The sequence below is a fragment of the Chinchilla lanigera genome, unplaced genomic scaffold, assembly GCF_000276665.1.
Source record: "Chinchilla lanigera isolate Chin_1 unplaced genomic scaffold, ChiLan1.0 scaffold00036, whole genome shotgun sequence".
Taxonomy (NCBI): domain Eukaryota; kingdom Metazoa; phylum Chordata; class Mammalia; order Rodentia; family Chinchillidae; genus Chinchilla; species Chinchilla lanigera.
Window position 1 is genome coordinate 18,052,992 of NW_004955437.1, and position 19,962 is coordinate 18,072,953.

The window sequence follows — 19,962 nt, forward strand, 5'->3', positions numbered from 1 at the left end:
CCTGGTGACTGTGCAATATCAAGAATCTTTTTTACTGGTACCGGGAATGGAACTCAGGACCTTGCGCTTGCCAGGCAGGCACTGTGCCGCTGAGATATATTCCCAGCCCCAATATCAAGAATCTTGATGTCAGTTTTTCTTCAAGTCATGCTTCTGCCACTTAGAAGGTATGACTTTGGGCAGGTTCTTCTGGAGCCTCAGTTTCCTCTCCTGTCAGATGGGAATACTGTAAGAAGCAGCCCTACAGGGTGTTAATATGAGAGCCTAGTAAAATACCACGTGGAAATCACATAGCACAATGCCTGGCACCATAGAACAGCTCAGCTGTCAGTCATAAGTTCAATCCTTATCATCAAGGATCTAACAGCCAAGTGTGGTGGCGCACGCCTGTAATCCCAGCACTTGGGAGGCTGAAGCAGGAGTAGTGCCATGAGTTTGAGGCCAGCCTGGGCTACAAAGTGAGCTCAAGGCCAGCCTGCACTACATAGTGAAAACCTGTCTCAAAAAAATCAAGAACAAAAACTGCCAGTTGGTGCTTAGAATAGTGTAGTTTTCTCCTCTTGATCCCGGTTCCTTTTTAATTTTCTTTACAAATTATAAAAAAAAAATGATAGCAGCTTTACTCAGATCTCTCTTACCTCTTTTCTTGGCATGTGGCGCCTTGCTCTGGGTGCACATCAAAGCCACTGGGGCTGGGCTGGGTGGCCTGGAGGAGCAATCTTCCTTGCTGCTCTTCTGCTAACCCCCTCCCACCTGGGCTCCCTGTGTGGCCTTCCTGGAAGGGGCACTCTGTGTCTGGGCAAAGGCCTGAGTGCCTGCTCCTCCGGCCCTGCTCTCGGGCCTGTGATGCTGGGGGCGGGGTAGGATTGGGCCTGGGCGGGCTCAGGGGGTGGGGTGAGAGGCGAGGCTCAAGGCAGGGCAGCGCCGGGGCTCCCCTGGGAGCGGTCGTTAGCATCCTACCTGCTGTCCTGTCAGCTCGCCATCCTGCTGCTGTTACTCAGCTCCCTAATGAAGCTGGTCTTTGGCTTCTGGGACAGCTGATTTCTAGGGGATTATTTGTATTACACACTTTAATGCTTTTTAATAGCAAATTTTTAATTAAATGGAAAGTCCTTTTGGAAGCAAGGGAGCAGCCGCAGCAGGGCTCAGCATGAGGCCCGACTGAGACCAGAGCAGCAGAGTGAGGAGGGAGGCGCGGGGCTTTGAGGGGCTGACCAAGCGCAAGGAGCTGGGTGGGCGGGAAGGACAGCGGGGTCTGCCTGTAGCTCCTTCCTTCTGTCCTAAAAGCCCTTCCCCATCACTGCAGGGCTGGGGAAGTGTGGGAGCGGATCAGGTAGGGTAGGCAGTGTGAGGTGTAGACCTGAGTCCTGGATTGTTGGGTACAGTGAGGGACCTGTGTGATGGCCCGGGGCCTTGGGGCCGCTGGGTTGCCTGTTTTGCATTCTGGCTGAGGTTGATTCGGTGAGAAGGGGAGGTGGGGAGGCTCCTCAGCCCTCAGGCAATGCTTTGCAACTGGCCATGGAAGTAGTCTAGGCCCGCCAAGAAAGAGACAGTGGGATTGCTTTGTATCTGAGTGCCTCACCGATTGGGTTTGTGTCAGGCCATTCCTGAAGTGCTCCAGGAGAGCTGTAACTGCTCAGGACTGGAGCAGAGGTCACACAGGGAGCTTGTGGAACAGAGGTTTCTCCTCCAGAGAATTGAGGTGAGGGGAGGGACGGGAACACCAGGACAGGCAGCCAAAGCAAGTCGTGTCTGTATTAGAATGATGCTCAGAGGTTGGCATTTAACCCAGAGGTAGCTCTGTGGGCAGAAGCTTGAAGAGGAGGCCTCAGAAGACATTAGGTTGGTCTTTTGCCCAAAAGCTTTGGAGGCAGGGATTGGGACAGGATTCTGCTTGCCAGCCTTTCCTTGCTGTTGGTGAATTGCCTTGGTCTTTCTTCTCCATGCCCTGCCCTCCTGCACCCGTCCGTGACGCTGTTATAGGCACATGTGTGAGCAGTCTCTCTCCCCAGCTCTGTTGCTTTGTTGCCTGGTGTGTGGGCTGCCCTGTGTTTCTTACAGGAAAAGTGATACTGACCAGCTTTTGGAGCCAGAGAACCCTGGATTCACATCTTGACCACCACTTCCTGACTAGTTCTCTGGCCTTTGGCAAAAGTCTGTGTCTCTTAACTCCCATAGTCCTTTTCTGTAAAATAGGAATGACATTCATCTTAGCGAACTGTAATGAACTCCTTGAAGGCAGGCACTGTGCTTGTCCCTTCTAAGTGTCACCAGCAAACCCGAGACCCGACGCACAGCAGTGCTCAGCAGTGCTTATGGGATCAGCAGTGTAGGCCGTAGGCCAGGAACCTAACACGAGGCCTGGTACAGTCAGCACCTGGTGACCCGTTGGCTGAATGTGCGTGTGGCCGCCTGGGCTCTCTGGCTGTGACCCTGCTCCCCGTGCCTTCCCGCTGGGCTCCGCCTCTGCCCTCTTCCTCCCTGCAGTCTGCCTCGCCGTCTGCCGCTCGGCAGGAGCTCCTGGACTGTCCCGTCTTGTGTGCCGTGCCATCCTGTTGTCCCAGGAGCACCTTCTCTGGGCCCCGGCCCTCCTGCTTTTCTCCATCCTGGCTCGTTCTTGGCGCGAAGCCCCTCTCTTCCCTCAGGCGGAGGTGGCGCCTGTCACCTCGGTGTGGAGGGCTGGGTGTGAATGCAGTGGTGAGGCTGGCAGGAGGGGTGGGCTTGAGTTGCTGTGGAGAAGCACAGGCTCTCCAAGTTTTCTCTCTGTTAATCTCTGTCCCCATCTCCTCTCTTGCAGTGCGCCTCCATGACAGTATTTCTGAAGAAGGGTTTCACTACCTCGTGTTTGACCTGTAAGTGCCCCTCTCCCCTCCAGCTGGCTCACGGGGACGCCTTGGGGAAGGCTAAGCTGGGTGCCGGGCCTCCGCTGGGCCCCTCTCTGTTGCCCGAGGGAAAGGACTTGCTTGCGAATTTCCTCTGGGGATGGGCGGGGAGCTGGCCTGAAGCGCCTGGGGTCTCTGCTCTGACCTTTCTGTGCGTCTCTGTTCGGCCACCCACCTTGTGCAGCGCTTGTCTCTTGTTCCTTGATGTGTTGTTCTTTTTGAGAAATAAAGCACAGCTCTCTGCATGACCTTAAAAATTCTGGGAAACTGAAGGTGGCTTTTATTAGTTGTAAACAGGGCTGCATTTGGTCTCTCTTCCACTTTGATTGTACTTTAATACCTGAAAAGTGGCTCTTTCCCTCCTGGGGACTCCTCTCCGGCGAGGTCCGGCTCAGGTTCCGAGCGCATGGTCTCGGTACCGCTCACCTTAGTGGTAGGTCTGTCCGGGCCGCTGCACGCTCTGTCACAGTGCGCTCAGACGAAGCTGCGCCTTGTGGGGTAGCTCGGATATTTCCTCTTGGAGCCCTGTACCTTCACCACTGCCTGAGTATGAACTAGTGTGTAGGTTATGGGGACAGAGATGTCCAGAAGGAAGGGAGCCCGTGATACCCCAAAGAGAAGGGGGAGCCCATTCTGGGCTCACAGACGGAGCGCACGCCGAGGCGGGACTTCTCTGAAAGCTGCTTTACAGCGTGGCGCTGTTCCCTGTGGCCGGTCATGGGATGCCGCCTCCTCTGACCTCTTCTCCTGTTGGTTACAGTGTTACTGGCGGGGAGCTCTTTGAAGACATTGTGGCCAGGGAGTACTACAGTGAAGCAGATGCCAGGTGAGACGGACTGGAAGAAGGCTGGGCCCCCTTGGGGGGCCGCCTCGTGCCTGTTTGAATAGGCTTCGTGCCTCTCTGGGAAGATGAGAGGCGCTCTTGTCTGGACAGCAGTTGTGTAGAGCTGGACTAGGGCTCCATTCTGTGGGCAATATTAGAAGTCAAAGACTCACCCAAAGGAGTATTTTGTGAAGCCCCTTCTAGGTCTCCTTCGCCCTGTCGCCCCAGAAATACTTTCTCGTTGTGTGGCTGTGTGCTCACCATCATCCCCAAGGGCCCGCTCTCCCTGTCTTTTTGACACGGACAAATCCCAGTACGCCCCAGGCCTCGGGCCGAGGCTGTGGCGTAGCAGAGACGGAGGAAGCGTGGTTGCTGTCCCCATGGAGTCTAAAACCAGGGAGCCACCTCCCAAGCTTGCAGCCTCTGTCACCTTGTTGAGCGCTGTGACCAGTTTCAACGTACGACCCTCCAGCTGGGGGATTGTCACCTGGCCCTGGTGGCTCCTTCGTGTGACAAGCCGAAAGCCACCTCCTGGGGCCGGGTTGGGCCTACCTTTCCTGCCTTGGCTCCTCCCTTCCCCGCTTCGCCCTGAGAGTGACGTCCTTACAGCCTGGTTCTGATCATCCTGCCTTAGCTTATCTGGCTCGTGTGGCACCCAGGCTGCCTCTGGAGAGTCGGGGAGCACCGCCTGCTCACGAGTTCCTCAACCCTGAGCGGCCTGTATTTGCTGATCAACTTCAGATGCTTCAGCCTCAGGAAAAATTCTCAAGTGGGGAGATGAATTCCAGTGCCAGCAGGGGAGGACCAGGCTGTGGGCGGGAGGAGGCGGCAGGAGCGCTGGGAGCTGAGCCGGGGGAGGGGAGACTGTACCAGTGGGCTTGGCCTGGCTCTGCTGGGACACTTTGCACTTTTGCCATTTTAGGCCAGAAGGCTCTCTCCACTAGCCTGGCTGTGTTCTAATTATACATTTCTGTGGAGACTCAGCTCTGCAGCTCGGCCCAAAGTCTCTTTGGCCTACCGTTGGGCTCTGTCCCGCAGGAGGCCTGAGCCCTGGCCACTAGGGGCCTAGTACAGTCCCTTGGCTCTGTAGGAGCCCCAGCAGCGGATTTTAGAGAAAGGACTCAGAAGTACAGGCAGCTGCCCCCGAACGCCCAGACGCTCTGCAGCCCTCCCCAGCGTACCTGATGGCCGGGCATCTGTTCTGGAGCTCAGGCTTCCCGGCCTCCGCGCCCTTGGCGTTTGAGGCTGGATAATTTTTGGTCGGGAGCGTGTCAGGCACTAAGAAGCACCCCTGGCCAGTAGATGCGTCTTCCCCTTCCCCAGGGTGTACCAACCGGAAATGTCTCCAGACAGTGCCACATGTCCCCTGGGGGGTAAACTCGTGCCCAGTTGAAAGCCACTGCTCTAGCCTGCCCGTGCTTCCTGCCAGGAGTTTGACCACAGGGCTGGCAGGAAGGTTCGCGTCTGTTCTGAGAACAGCGGCCGAATGTAACTTAGTGTTTGTGTGCAGATTCACCAGAAATGCTCCTCAGGTGGCCTGTTTGGAGCCCCCACAAATGGGTTGTTTCTGAAACTTCCTTAATCTCCTCTGCTGGATGATAAACTTCAGGGCAGCTGCTGGGTCTTGTTGTTCTGTCTGTGCTGTCTGCCTTAGGGACACTCAGCAAATGTTTAAATAAACCCATCGCCAAAACAACGTAGGTGGCTTAGCTGGACTCTCAAGAGCCATTTCTCCAGGGACAGAATACAGTCAGATGCAGTAGCACACGCCTGTAATCTCAGCACTTTGAGACGGGAGGATGGCAAGTTCAACCCCTGCCTGGGCACCTTGGTGAGACCCTGTCTCAAAATGAAAAGCGGGGGTGTGGGTTTGAGCCACAGTACCTCCACACATGCGCGAAGGAGCAGCGTACGTAAGGGGAGGGAAAGTGAAAATGGAGGGGTTGGACGGGCTTAACCTTCGCAGGAGTCTGGGGCCGCTCCTGAGCTTTGGGAAACAAGCTCGTTGTGTTGGACTTGTCCGGCCAGAAGGAGCCCTGGCGGACCTCAGTTCTCGCGGCTCCTCTGCCGTGTAGTGAGTGACTCTGGAAAAACCCCTTAATGTACCGGGACCTCCATCTCCCTTTCTGTAAAGTAAGTGTTGGTGGGAATGTGGAGGAAGGGGAACCCTTTTATTCACTGTTGGTATTATAAATTAGAATAGCCTTTTTTGGAAAACTGTATGAATGTTCCTCAGAAAAACTAAAAATAGAATTACCATATGATCCAGCAGTCCCACTACTGGGTAAATACCCAAAGCAATCGCAAGCAGTATGTCGGAGAGATGTCTGTGCTGTCACGTTCACTGCGGCATTACTCACAGTAACCGGGGTAGAGACAACATGTGTCTGTCAACAGATGAACAGATATTAAACATGGGGTAGATGGGCATTGCATACCTCTGTGGGTGTGTGTGCACAATGTATAATAGGGTACTGTTTGGAAGTATGTATTTCATATGTATATGTATAATGCTATAAATTTAGAATCCTATTTAGCCCTTACACATTTTGTCACTTAGAACACATGAATGAGCCCAGAGGACATTATGCTGAGTGAAATAAGCCAGGCACAGAACGACAATATGGCATGGTCTCACTTCCATGTGGGATCTGAAAAAGATGATCTCATAGAGTGGAACAGTGGTTACCAGGGACTGCAGTGGGTGTGGGTGGGGAAAGGAAAGGCGCTGGTCAGTGGGTGCAGTTTCAGATCGGAGGAGTAGGTTTTGGTCTGGGGCGATGATAGTAATAATCTATATTTCAAAATAGCTTCACGATTTTAAATGTCCTCACAGCAAAGAAATAGTACATATTTGAGGTGATAGGTACACCAGTGAGATGAGGTAATCATACCAGAGATATAATTATTATTTGTCCATTAAAAAAAATAGAATAGGTTGAGCTAGATGGTGTCTACCTCTGTGAACCTGGTACTTGCTTTTAGTCCCCAGCGTGTAGTCTTGGATGAGTGGGTTTAACTGACATTTCTCCTCCTCCTGCTTTTTCAGCCACTGTATACATCAGATTTTGGAGAGTGTTAACCACATTCACCAGCATGACATTGTCCACCGGGATCTGAAGGTACTGCTGGGGTTCACCTGCTGTGCCTCCGCTTGTGATGTGTTGGCGCCACCTGGTGCCAGGTAGTGGTACTGCGTGGGCCCAGACTGGGCTCCCTGTGGGCTACAGTGTAGGTGCCTCATGAGGTCCTCCTGTTCCTTTTGCAGCCTGAGAATCTGCTGCTGGCGAGTAAATGCAAGGGTGCTGCTGTCAAGCTGGCTGATTTCGGCCTCGCTATCGAAGTGCAGGGAGAGCAGCAGGCCTGGTTTGGTAAGGGTTACCCCGTCTTCCCGGAATGCAACCCCCGCCCTTCCTCCTCTTCCTGATCTGCCTTCCTCTTTCAGAACTAGAAGCCAGACCTTTAATGGTCCTCGGAGAGTGGAGAAGGGCGGGAGGGCACTGAGATCCCTCCTGGCCCTTCATGACTCAGTACAGTGAGTCTGGCTGCTGTCAGCAGTGCGTGCTTGCTGCCTCCAGGGAGGTGCTGGCGTTCCCGGTAGGCACCCAGATTGCCCTCTTATTTAGATTCCAGGAAGTACAAGAAGCTCGGCCTGCCACCTCTTGCAGCCTGTGTGCTGAGAACTTACGTAGCAAAAACAGCAGGCAGGAGCAGGGCTTTGGGGGAAATGGCTGATAGGGATTTACTAAGAAAGTGGGTTCAGTGTGCCTCCGCCCTCTCTTCTGCTACAGGTTTTGCTGGCACCCCAGGTTACTTGTCCCCTGAGGTCTTGAGGAAAGATCCCTATGGAAAACCTGTGGATATCTGGGCCTGCGGTAAGCCCATTCCACGCCCTCAGCTTTTCCGTGTTAAGGGCCCTCGGCTTCCAGTGCTGGCGAGAAAGAGGCATCGCTATTCCTTGCGGGTCCCACCAGTGCCTGGTGTATGTGAAATCGCAGTGTTTGCTCTTGTCCCCCTGGGAGGGCTGTTCCCATCACACCCTCTTCTCCAAGTGACTTCCTGGATTGTGTTGCCACGTTCTTGGAGAAAGATTTGCCCACGCCTTAGAGGATAGATCGAGGCGAATCTCTGACGCGACTTGGTCACGGGAGGAGTGAGGCACAGTAGGAGGGGCGGGCGGCACAACGTTATCTGCTGGCGTCCGCGTCTAACTCCGGGCTGACCCCTGCCTTTCCGGGAGACTCTGAGCCCCGCATGGCCTTTCTTTGCTGCTCGGGGAAGGAAGTGGCTGACCCCAGCGACCTGTGTGTTCTCTCTCCTAGGGGTCATCCTGTACATCCTCCTGGTGGGCTACCCTCCCTTCTGGGATGAGGATCAGCACAAGCTGTATCAGCAGATCAAGGCCGGAGCCTACGATGTAAGGACTGCTTTTCTGAGAGCCCAGCAAGCACATCGGGAGGGGCAGATTTTCCGCCCCTCTCGCTCTGTCCAAGGGAGCGGGCAGGATTAGTGCATCATGCGATACAGGATTGTGAGGGGACTCTGACCGCCCAGGGATGCCCGTAGAAGACTTAGTTCTGGCCACCTTTTTTTGGGAAACAGTTTTTTTTTCTTTTTAACATCATTCTTAGTAACTATAAAAGTAGGAAACCCACTAAAGCTCTTTGATGTTTATTGTAAAGAATGGAGAAGCCGCACGACATGCTGTGTCACAGGGATGAGAAGTCCAGAGGCTCCTGCCCTGCCGTGGTACCTTGGGCATATCAACGAGTCTCTTTTCGCCTGAGGTGGAGTTGAATCAGAGTGTTGGAGTTGCCTTGCTGCTCCAATCCAATACTCTGGCGTTTTAACTATGACCAGTCTGTCTTCTTTTCCAGTCTTTACGTTGACACAGGTTCTGTAATATTCCCAGGGCTTCTCCACCTCTGTCAGGCAGCTTTGAGTACCATAGAGTATGCCAAGGATAGGAGTTGAAATGAAGACACAGCCTGTTTCAGAGTGAGGCACACAGATTTCATATCCCTCCTTCTCCTGTTCCTGCTCCTTAGTTTCCGTCACCAGAATGGGACACGGTGACCCCTGAAGCCAAGAACTTGATCAATCAGATGCTGACCATAAACCCAGCGAAGCGCATCACAGCTGACCAGGCTCTCAAGCACCCATGGGTCTGCGTAAGTTTCTTCACTGCGGGTCTTGAAGCTCCAGGATGGCCCTCCACCTGCGCTTAGTACCCTCCTGAGTCACCTTTTTACCCTGGGCTTTGAGTGGCAGGCTGAGTGGGGCCAAGGACTGAGAGACAGAGGGGCTCACAGGCCTTTGCTCGTCTTTTTTCTGAGGCTGTGTTCTTGAGTGAGGGCCCAGGGAGACCCTTGCAGACTGAGGTAGCTGACAATGTAGAAAGCAGCTGACAGAACCTAAGGTGAATTCCCAGCTCCCCTGGTACCAGGACCAGGACCCATCGATAAACGAAAGTGTCCTTTGAGCTGCTGCAAAGAGCACCCCAAAGCTCACTCTTGGAGCTCCCGGGCTGCAAGACCCTCCCAGGCTGTCGGTATGGTCAACGTGCCGTGCTTTCTTACACAGTTCTCTATGACACCGCAGAGGATTTGGTGGTTAGCCATCCTGACAACCGTAATGCATTCATTGTTTGTCCTTTCCTGTGTTTTCTGAATGCCTCTTGGATGCGGTCGCCAGGCAGGTGCTAGGGATACAAAGATGAATGTGGCGTGGTCCCTGCCCTACAGATCTGGGGAGACTGTGCTCACACAGGCAACCATGCTACAGCGGGACCGTGTGCAAAAGTACGCGACAGGAGTGCAGAAGTTCCTGCTGGCCCTGATAGGCATGGCGTCACTGCAGGCTTCATGGGGAAAGTGGCCTCTGTCCTGCTTCTTGTCAGATGACTAAGAGTTCCCCAAGATGTCACCCTGCAGACAGAGGTTAGCATGGGCTGGAGCGAGAGGCCATGGGAAATTGTCGAGTTTAAGGAATGTTAAGTAGTTTGGTAGTTGATGAGGCTGACGGTAGGAATGCGAGACAACAGGGCCAGAAAGATTCCATGACACACAGTTTCTGCCTGAAGAGTTGGGATTTCATTCGGAAAGCATAGGAAACTATTTAAGGGCTTTAAAGAGAATGTGAAATTTGCATTTAAGAAAGAGCACTTTGGAAGTTGTGTAGAAAGTGGAATTGGTGACAGGCCAGGCGTGGTGACGCACGCCTGTAATCCCAGCACTCAGGAGGCTGAGGCAGGAGAATGGTTGCGAGTTTGAGACCAGCGTGGGCTACAAAGTGAGCTCAAGGCCAGCCTGAACAGCATAATGAGACCCTGTCTCAAAAGACAAAAAAAAAAAAAAAGAAAAGAAAATGGAATTGGTGAGGAAAGAGCCTGGAGGCAGAGAACTCAGGAAGCTGCTGGAGCTGTCTAAGCCCAGACAGGGTCTCGGCAGACTGGGTCTCAGCCAAGGGCAGAGATGAGGGGGTGCTGAGGATGGTAAGCAGATGAACTCAAAAGCTATTTGGAAGCCAGGTGTGGTGGCACACGCCTGTAAAACCAGCACTCAGGAGGCTGAGGCAGGAGAATCTTTGCAAGTTTGAGGCCCACCTGGGCTCAAAGTGAGCTCAAGGCCAGCCTGAACTGCATAGTGAGACCCTATCTCCAAAAGACAAAAAAAAAAGTTATTTGGGACATGAAATCTAGAAGATTTTGTGACCAGTTGTATGTAGAGAGATGGGGACCTAGGGGGACTTGCAGGTTTTGAGATGGTCATCAAGCAGAAGGTGGTACCAGTCACTGCCCCAGAGCAGGAGCTAATTTGTGAGAAAAGAAGAGCATTTTGTTTTGTACTCACTGGGTGCAGCGTCTGTTCAGACGGACGTTTTTCTTTTTTAAACTTCCATGTCTGAGAGAGAGCCTGTGCTACCTGTCTTTCTGTGTCTGGCTTATTTCACTTGACATAACGTGCTCTGGTTCCAACCAGTTGTTAAAGATTTTGTTTAAGGAGAATTTGGATGTAATGTATAGGCCACAGAGAGGAATCTAGTCCAGAGGAAGGGGTTGGGAATATTGGCTGGTTGAGGAGCGCAAATCTGACAGCAAGAAGAGAGGACTCCTGCGCCTGCGACCGGCTACAGGGGCCACGCTGGGTCTGGGGAGCAGTGAGGAGGCTGGGGAGGGCGGAGATGAGCTGCTCGTGGGCCAGGGCTGAAGGGGGAAGCAGTGTGTGCCTGGCAGGCGCTCCTTTCTATGTGAGGACGTTTGCACCGAGGGGGAGGAAGCAGAAAGACAGACTTGAGGAAAGTAGAGAAGACGGAGAGTTTCTTCAGGAGCCAGGAAAGGGAGTGGTCGGGTGGGGTAGAGATTGTGGGATTGTGGGCAGCAGGCTGTGGGTCCTGGTATTTCATTTACAGACAGACTGGCCAAGACAGCAATAGCAAAGGGGGTGCTGAGCCACTTCAAGCAGGCACTTGTGAATTGGGAAAGTGCTACATCCTGGGTCATCTTCCTAGGCCCCACCCTCTGCAGGCCTGTGGATATCACTGTGTTTGCTGTTGTGGAATAATTGATGCTGTATTGGTGGACCCTACGCCCTCAAGGAAACGTGGACCATTTCTGATAGACCGCTGAAGGAAACGGGGAAGTTAGCCGTAAATACAGTGAAGAGGAATTTTTGTCCAAAATGATGGAGAGAATTGACGCTTCAAGGCAGAGATCTCCAGCTTTTCAGATCACAGCTTCTCAGGACTGTGCTGGGCTGGGAGGAGCTCTCGGAGTGCGAGTTCTCTGTGGAGAGCGGGAACCCGCCTTTTCTCTCACCGTGCGGAATCTGAGCCCCAGCAGATGTGCATAGACACTTGCGGAAGGAGCAACCAGGACCACAGCACATAGTACACTCCCTCCCATGCGTGGCCTCCCTTGCCCGAAGATTGCAGTGCTGCATCTAGGATCTGTTATTGGTGTTTTCATATTCAGATTGTCCTGACTTAACCTTGGGTTTACGGCAGTGCTTTTATTCTAAAAGCATTTTCCTATCTGTGGCCTCATTTCATCTTCAGAGCAGTTGTGGCGGGGCCAGGACTGAGGTGAAGAGGGAAGAGGGTCTGGGTTGGGGACTCACGGCCCTGTCTCTGGTTCCAGCAACGATCCACCGTGGCCTCTATGATGCACCGCCAAGAGACCGTGGAGTGCTTGCGCAAGTTCAACGCCCGGAGGAAACTGAAGGTGAGCCTTGCCGTGTGCGGTGTGGCTGTACCCGTCACAGAAGGGAGCTCCCCGCGTGGCTGGAGCGAGGCTAGGAAGCTGCGTGTCAGAGGTGCCACAAAGCTAATGTCTGCCAGTTCTGGCCAGGAGCTGCCTTTGCCTGAGCCGGGCAAGCCATTCTTCGAGTCCGGACAAACTCACAGGACTCTCCTCTTTCCCCAGGGTGCCATCCTCACGACCATGCTTGTGTCCAGAAACTTTTCAGGTACGTGTTCCCAGCTGTACATTTTAATCCTGCGGAGGTGAGTGGGTCAGGAATAGAGCGGTTGTCAGGCAGCGCCTCGAGCGGGATGAAAGGGGATCCTGTTTTGAGGGGCTTCTGTTATGAAAAGTCCTGGCGGGAGGGCACGCAGCCTATGCTTGGGCTCAGATTTATGAATTCTATTCCCTAGACCCTCCCAAGGAGTAGCATGTTCAGCCTCAGCGTGCCTGCTCCCTGTGCATTCTTATTTAATTCTCTGAAGACTCTCAGCTCTTTTAAGATTTTGGCCAGTCTAGGGTATTGGAGGATGTGCTGGAGGAAAGAGATGAGGTATAGTAAGTCTTCTCGATTGCTCCCGACTAGGACGATCTCTTATTTTGTTGTGTCCCAGTAGAGATGACTAATAGAAATTACTTCAGACATTTAAACCTTTCACAGAGGCCCGCACTTAAAATATTCCCTGTGACGCTAGCTGTAAAAGTGAACAAATAAAGACCCGCAGGTGGAGAGAGAGGAACCTGCTTAAACCTGCACAAGGAATTGGGAGAGTTGGGAATCAGTAATTTGTAAATCAACACTTGACATTTCTTTTTAAGATGCAAGACACTCCACTGCCCTTTGACCCCGCTCTCACCCACACCCTCTCATTGTTTGCCCTCCACTGGGAGCGCAGAGGCCCCTCTGTGAGGAAAAGACTAACGTCAAGGCTTAACCACCCCAGCTTGCCCGCGCCCCTCTTCCTTCCCTCTAACCTCGCTGTTTTGGTTCAAGACTCCCTTCTCCTCCTCCTAACAGACTCCCTCCCTCGCTTTCCTCCTGCACCGCCATGGAGAGGGGCTTGTGCGGGGACACCAGCCACCGGCCAGAGCGGGTGGCCACTCTGGGCAGGGGTGGCTCCCTTCAGCTTGAGTCGCGCCGGGCTCAGCTGTGCTGTTCCAGGTAACCCGCTCGCAAGCGGCCGCGGGCAGGAAGGCCTAGGGCTTCCACGCCCTGCCCGAGAGCCGCGGGCCGCAGGCGTCAGCACTGGATAGGGAGCCCAGGGAGTGCCCCGCCTCGGGCCCATCCCCTGTGACCCTGGCGTAGAGGTTCATTCTGTTCTGGGTACCTGAGAGGGGACTCTTGAGCTCCCGGACTCCGCCCTCACGCAGGGGTGCAGGGGCGAGCGGTGGCCGCCTCCCGCAGAGCTGGAGCTCCCGCCCCATGCTGTGCTTCCTGTCCTCTTAGTCACTCGCAGCTTCTGCCTTCTGGGCTTAGGAGTCTTTGTGGAGGACACTCAAGGACGTCCCTGTGCCACCCCGAGAGGGAGCTCTCCTCTGTCCTCTCCCAGTTGAAGAAATGTGAAGGCAGACTCCCGCTTTTCAGCCTGGCCAGTCGATAGCAAGCGCCCTGTCCCGTGGCCTGGCCCCCACACCAGCCCCCCAACCCCACTTCAGGAAATTGCTGTCCTGGTTTCAGGAAATCAGGCTCTCTGCTAAGACAGACACTTTAGTTCATCTCTAAAGAGCCTCCTGTCCTTGCTGCCCAGACCTCCTCTGGTCTTTGAGCTCAGTTCGCACTGGGTCAGAGGAGGCAAAAAAAAAAAAAAAATACTGCAAGCGTTCCAGGGTAGCCTGCTCTCCCTGACGGTGGGACGGGTCTGCTTCTGGAAGCTTCTGCAGAAGGTGCTGTCTACAGGTGTCACCAAAAAGAAAAGGCACCTGTGTTTTCCTTTGGCACAAGCCAGGGTGTTCCTGAGTTGAGCCCTAACATGGGGTGCAGCTTAGCCCCAGCCGGTAGTAGCTTGGTTAGTCATGAAGTCAGGGCTCCCTGGACGCATGGCCTGGGCAGCTTTTGTTTTCTTTCTGGGGGCTCATTTCTTGGACATCTCCACCCTCAGCACACTGTGAAATGCAGCCTGAGGATAGCTGCCTCTCTTGGCCTTCTCCCCTGAGAGCGAAGGTCTGTCTCTGCAGAGCTCGAGGCCGTGCCCTCCTGGCTGGGCCTGAGGGTCCACCACCCTGTTGTTTGGACTCAGGGAGAGAAGGGGCCGCTCTGTGCCCCAGGCTGTCATTTAGGTCCCAAGGGGGGAAAGTCCAAGTGTGGAGCTCAGCATCCGCACAGCCTTGAGCACGGGTGACTCAGTTACCCAGAAGGGGCACCTGCCTCTCACCAGGTCAGGCTTTCCCTGTGACCCTCACCTGCGGTGGTCACGGGACAAGCACCGGAGCCATTTCCACAGAGCGGAGGCTTGGTACCCCCGGTGTCCCGTCCAAGCCTGGTCCTCTCCAGCCCCAGACTGCTGCAGGGCTGGCTGCACCTGCCCCACCGGCCTGCCCCCGGCGCCCCTGCTCCCCCAGCTCGGCTGGCTTGGCCACGCCGCCTGGGCCCTCGCGCTGGGGCATGCTCGCTGCTGATGGGCCCCCGTGGCTTTGCGGCGGCTCTGTGCACTGAGAGACTGTATCCCCTCAGTTGGCAGGCAGAGCTCCGCCCCCGCCTCGCCTGCCGCGAGCGCCGCCGGCCTGGCCGGGCAAGGTATGTGGCATGCGTCCTCCCCGACCGCCTGCCTCGGCTCCCTGCCAACCCACCAGGAGGGCCAGCATGCCAGGCCCACTCACGAGGGAGGCGAGTCCTATGCTTGCGGGCTGAGATGGGCATGATATACGGACCACCTACCTTGGCATCTGCGAGCGCATTGGTGTCATGGAGCCCCCTAACCAGCTGTGCATGCTGGGCGCTTGCCAACTCCCAGGAGGCAACAGCCTGGGACATGCAGCTGGGCAGTAGAGCCTTTACTCCCAGTGGCCAAGGGCCTGACCTTCCATGAGCCCTGTGAGGCCTGGAGTCAGCTGGTGCTAGGACTAATCGGCAGCACTGTGGAGGACACCCCAGAGAAAGCCAGGCCCCTCGAAATTGTGAAGCCTGGTGTTTGCAGGCCTCCAGGTCTGAAAGGCAGTGGAGGGCAGCAGCCTCGGAGTCAGCCACCCCTGGGTTTGGGTCCTAGCCTTGCCACATCCTGAGCAAGTCTTGTCAGCTCTCCTGGCCATGGTTTCTCATCTCTAATGGGGAGAACAAACAGACTGGCGATGCCTAAGACCGTGGGTGGTGGTCTGCCCAGATAAGGCAGCCTGGGAAGTCATGACCCACCCCTGTGCAGGGCCCATGCCCAACTGGTGAAATCAGAGGCCTGAGCCAGTGGGACGGGCACAGGTATTTTTTAAAACCTCCCCAGGTAATGCCGGTGGGCAACCAGGGTTGAAAATGGGCTGATGTTTGCAAAGCCTTCAGCCAGGCTTACAATTAATGTTTTTTTTTAAAAAAAGTCATTTTCAAATCCAGCATGACTGAGGTAGGACGAAAGGTCGTTTTTTGGAACCAGAATCTCATGATGGAAGGACTCCTATTCTCACTGGAGAAAGATGAAACAGCTCAGGTAGCAGTAGCCACCTGAAGGACGAAAGGGTGGCAAAATAGTGACAGGAGTGGTTAATGAGTAATTTCACTTACTAGCGCTCGGCTGAGTGCCTTTCAAGCGATGGATCCCCACTGATATCTTGTGGTCTTGATCCTGTTTTACCCCATCTCGGAGATTAAAGAATAAACAGAGGCTCAGAGAGGCTGAGTAACTCACCTCGGGTCATGCAGCTAGCAAGTGGGGGAACCAAGATTCAAACCCGGGGCAGCCCAGGTGGATCAGACGGTCGGAGGCTGATCCCCTCTCCCTGGGCCTCCCAGGATTCGCCCGGCACTGTCTGCTGCCTTGCCGCAGCTTTGGACTGTGGTGTTAGCAGCCCTCTGGTGCAGAGCTCATCGGTCTTGAGCTTTACTCTGGCTGCCTGGAACCTGTTTGACAGCTGATTATTCTGCCCAGTCCTTGCTCAGGGGTCCAGAAAATATGGGTAAAGGGTGGCAGCTAGGACCCAGCAAACCTGGTGAGGTCCTCCCTGGAGAAGGCTTTACCCCCTGGCAACACCCTCCTGTAGGTGGTCCTGGTTTCTGTGTCTGTCTGTCCTCGCGTCTGGTCTCCTTCGTGAACTGTGGCTCTGTCTCTTGAGAACACTCCGGAGATGTCTTGCATCCTACCAGTGTGGCCGTCCAGAGAACCTCCGTGGCTGCTAGGGATGGAGCCCCCTGGCTTTCGCCCTGGGCCCCAGGCAGCTCCAGTACTGAACGTGGTTTCTCCTCCAAGCACAGGGTGTCTGTGTCCACCGAGCGTCCTCCCCAGAGGAGATCCTGGGGTGCCGCCTGCAGGGTCCTGACGCGCTCCGGAGGCCCTTCCTGCGGAAGGCTCCTGGGAAGGGCCTCCTTCGGGCCCCTTGTCGGACACAGCAGTCTCTTGCAGATCCGGCTTCCGGATTTCAGGCTGGGGCGCCGGTACCATGCAGAAGCCCTGACTTTCCTCTTTGTTTTCACAGCTGCCAAAAGCCTATTGAACAAGAAGTCAGACGGCGGCGTCAAGGTAGGTGTCTCTCCAGCCCCCTGCCCAGAGACTGGCCTCTCTCTCCCAGCAGTTACTCGAGGGAGTTGTAGGCACCTTGCTCCCCCTTGCCCTGGGGAACTTTCCTATCCTTGCTATGCTGCTTTACCTCAGAAGGCTCTGTGCTTGAGCAGCAGGTTCCACTGGCCTGAGAGGGAAGGAGGAAAGGTGTCTCCTGGCCCTGGCTGGTGGTGAAGACGCCGGGGAAGCCATCCCATTACAGTGTCCTGCCTGAGCTGATCCTGAACCTGACTTCCACACATGGGTCTCATCTCGAGGGCATGACTCTCTGGCGGTTTTGGGCCATTTGGTTAATCTTTTTGTTCTCTTTTTTTGAGACAGGGTCTCAGTATGTAGTTCAGGCTGGCTTGGAACTCATGATGATCCTCCTGCCTCAGCCTCCCTCGTTGCTGGGATTATAGGCATGCACCACCATTCCTGGCTTTCTTTTTCTTTTAAAAGCTCATCCTTTTAATCAAATGAAAGTAAAGTTTGCCTGGATGACTCAGGCAGGGTACAGGGCTGAAACCTGAAGCCACTATCCTTGGGGAGTTTTTCTTCACCTGTAAACTACTTCCAGAATCCATGTAGTTACCACTAAATGAAAGTGTCTTCAGCTTTCTGGAGGACAGGCTACTCAGGAAAAAGCAAAGGACATGGTGTATCATGGGTCCTTCCCCTCTGGAGAGGGAGCCTTTCCTTTGGGATCCAGACAAGAGTAGGGACCACTAAGAAGCCCTGCCTGGAGGGGCTGCAGGGCTGAAGTGCGGAGAGCTGAAGAGGGGTCCGCACAGGCCTAAGGGGTGAGCAGACGCCTTGGAGGCAGAAGGGTCCTGGCACTGGGACACTCACGCTGTCAGGAAGCCTGTAACTTACACCACAGAGAACTTAAATCAGGAGATTATGCACACCTTGAGCTCTCCAGTGAAAGTTTGAGTGGAGCCTGTCCCTGGGTGTTGGGTCCACAGCTGAGGTGCACACGTATGCCCGATCCCTGCCCGCCCTCCCTCTGTCCGTCCTTCTCTGCATGCTTGCCTGTGTCCTGCCTGTGAGGGCAGCTTGGGCTCTGCGCACGCCTGCTCCTGTAGAGGGGGCCAGGGGCCACCTGGTTCTGAGTGCAAGTTTCTAGGCGGCGCCAAGTTAGGAAATGGGGCTAGTTTTCTTTGGAGAGAGATTTTGGATATTTCTACCTGGCGAGGGGTTAAATGAGTCCGTCTTTACAAGGTGTCTGACATACCTGCCAGAGATCTAGCAGCAGACACAGTTCTGAGGGGCACCCAGAGTAGGTGGCGGAGCTTGTACCTGGCTTAGGAAGGGGAAAACGGGCACGCTGGGAAACAGCGGAGCCCGACCACTGACCCTCTGTGGGTGGTTCGGACCGGGAAGCCTGTGCAGAAGAGTCCCTAGAGAAAACTGAGGGAGATGGCGAGACTGGAAGCAGTTCAGGGACCGCATCTAGGGTGTGGAATTGGAGGTGAGGGCAGGGCAGAAAAACTTTCAGTTAAATACTTACATGTATTTCTCCTTAAGGGGGACTGTATTCTGTAACCTGTAAACAACAAAACATTTTTATGAATTCTCATCATATTAACGTTCTTTGCCCAAATGGAACATGGGACATATGATAGAGAGAGGTCCAGAATACAGCTGGGTTAGGCGGGGACACGGCTCAGAGGTAGAGTGCTTGCCTAGTATATGCGAGGCCCTGGGTTTGAGCCCCACACTGCCAAAAGAAAAAAGGCATTAAGAGACTTCTAGCACATGCCTAGATGCTGGTGCCAGAGATGAATGTCTACTGCAGCTGATTTAAGATTAGCCCAAGCGGGCCGGGGATTTAGCTCAATGGTGCAGCGCCTGCCTGGTAAGGTCCTGAGTTCGATTCCCAGCACACCCCCACTCCAGAAAAGAAAGATTAGTCCAAGGAACTAATTAAAAATATACAGATTCCCGAGTGTGGCCTGGAATTCAGATTCTAGAGGCCTTGAGTAGGAGACAGAGCCAGCAAGTAAATTTTAATACTCTGCCTCCTCTATATGAATCTAAAGCATCTGAGAGTTTTAAGAGTCTGTTAAAGCTGGCTGTGGTGGCCACGCCTGTGATTCCAGCGCTCAGAAGGCTGAAGCAGGAAGATTATGGTAGGTTCAAGGCCAGCCTGGGCTGCATAGTGAAGTCCTGTCTCAAAAAGCAAACAAACAAGAATCTAGTAAAAAGAAAATTTGGTAGGCTGGGCAAGGTGACACACACCTGTAATCCCAGCACTTGAGAGGCCAAGGCAAGAGGATCACCATGAGTTCAAGACCAGCCTGAACTGCATAGTGAGACCTTGTCTCAAATAATAAAAAAAAAAAAAGGAAAATTAGCTGGGGTGCTGAAAGAAGAGGTTTCAGCGAAGGACGTGGGGAAAGACAGACGCAAGAAATGTGCAGCTGTGTCAGATCCTACAGGAGCACTGAGGAGAAGGCTGGGCGGACAGGACCACTAGATAAATCGCCTTAGGTGAGATCTGGGGGGCGGGTAGCCCCGTGTGTATCTGACCCTGATCTGTGCTCAGGAAGTGCGTTTTCTGCTCTTCTCTTTTGAGAAGAAAAGTTTCAGTAGCGTGGTGGGGCCAGAGGCCAGGAACCAGGTGTTTAAGATGGGAATAACCAAGATTAAAAGGCCAGGGACAGATGGGCTGAGAAAATACTTCGAGCAGGTGTAATGGGAGTTCTTTTTATTAAACCATTTCTCTAACAAATGAGAATCCCCCTAAAGCCCCGTAGAAAGGTGATGAAGGGTGAATGGACCATCTGGAGATGAGGGAGGAGACCTGGACAGCAAAGTAGAACAACTTTAGCCTTGCTGGTGTCCGAGAAGCAAGATGCCTTCTTTTTTCCCCTTTCTTTGTGGTACTGAGGGTTGAGCCCAGGACCTCGCACATGGTGGGCAAGCACTTCACTGCTAAGCTGCATCCCCAGTCCTTTCTAATTTTATTTTGAGATGTGGTCTCACTAAGTTGTCCAGGTTGGCTTGAATCTGGCGATCCTCCTACCTCAGCCTGTGAAGCAACTGGGATAACAAGTGTGCAGCACCGCATACCTTGTTACTTTGTGATTCTTCTCCTGTTATTTTTTATAATTATTTTCCAAAAGACATAATTCAAAATAGGGGAAGGGGGCCGGGAATATAGCTCAGTGGCACAAGTGCCTGCCTGGCAAGCGCGAGGTCCTGAGTTCAATTCCTGGTACCAAAAAAAAAAAAAAAGCCGGGCGTGGTGGCACACACCTGTAATCCCAGCACTTGGGAGGCTGAGGCAGGAGGATCGTTTTGAGTTCAAGACCAGCTTGGGCCACAAAGTGCGCT

At 53.9% G+C, this 19,962-nt stretch overlaps 1 protein-coding gene across 1 annotated transcript in view; it reads left to right on the forward strand.

Moving 5' to 3' along the window:
* Camk2g (calcium/calmodulin-dependent protein kinase II gamma) overlaps positions 1–19,962 on the forward strand; it is a gene marked incomplete at its 5' end in the record, with an annotated part of 53,263 nt that overhangs the window by 16,378 nt on the left and 16,923 nt on the right. Inside the window, 11 exon segments of the mRNA XM_013516755.1 lie at positions 2,798–2,852; positions 3,643–3,708; positions 6,755–6,827; positions 6,974–7,076; positions 7,497–7,580; positions 8,028–8,122; positions 8,754–8,876; positions 11,843–11,926; positions 12,128–12,170; positions 14,616–14,678; positions 16,559–16,602. Coding sequence (XP_013372209.1) covers positions 2,798–2,852; positions 3,643–3,708; positions 6,755–6,827; positions 6,974–7,076; positions 7,497–7,580; positions 8,028–8,122; positions 8,754–8,876; positions 11,843–11,926; positions 12,128–12,170; positions 14,616–14,678; positions 16,559–16,602 — 833 coding nt within the window.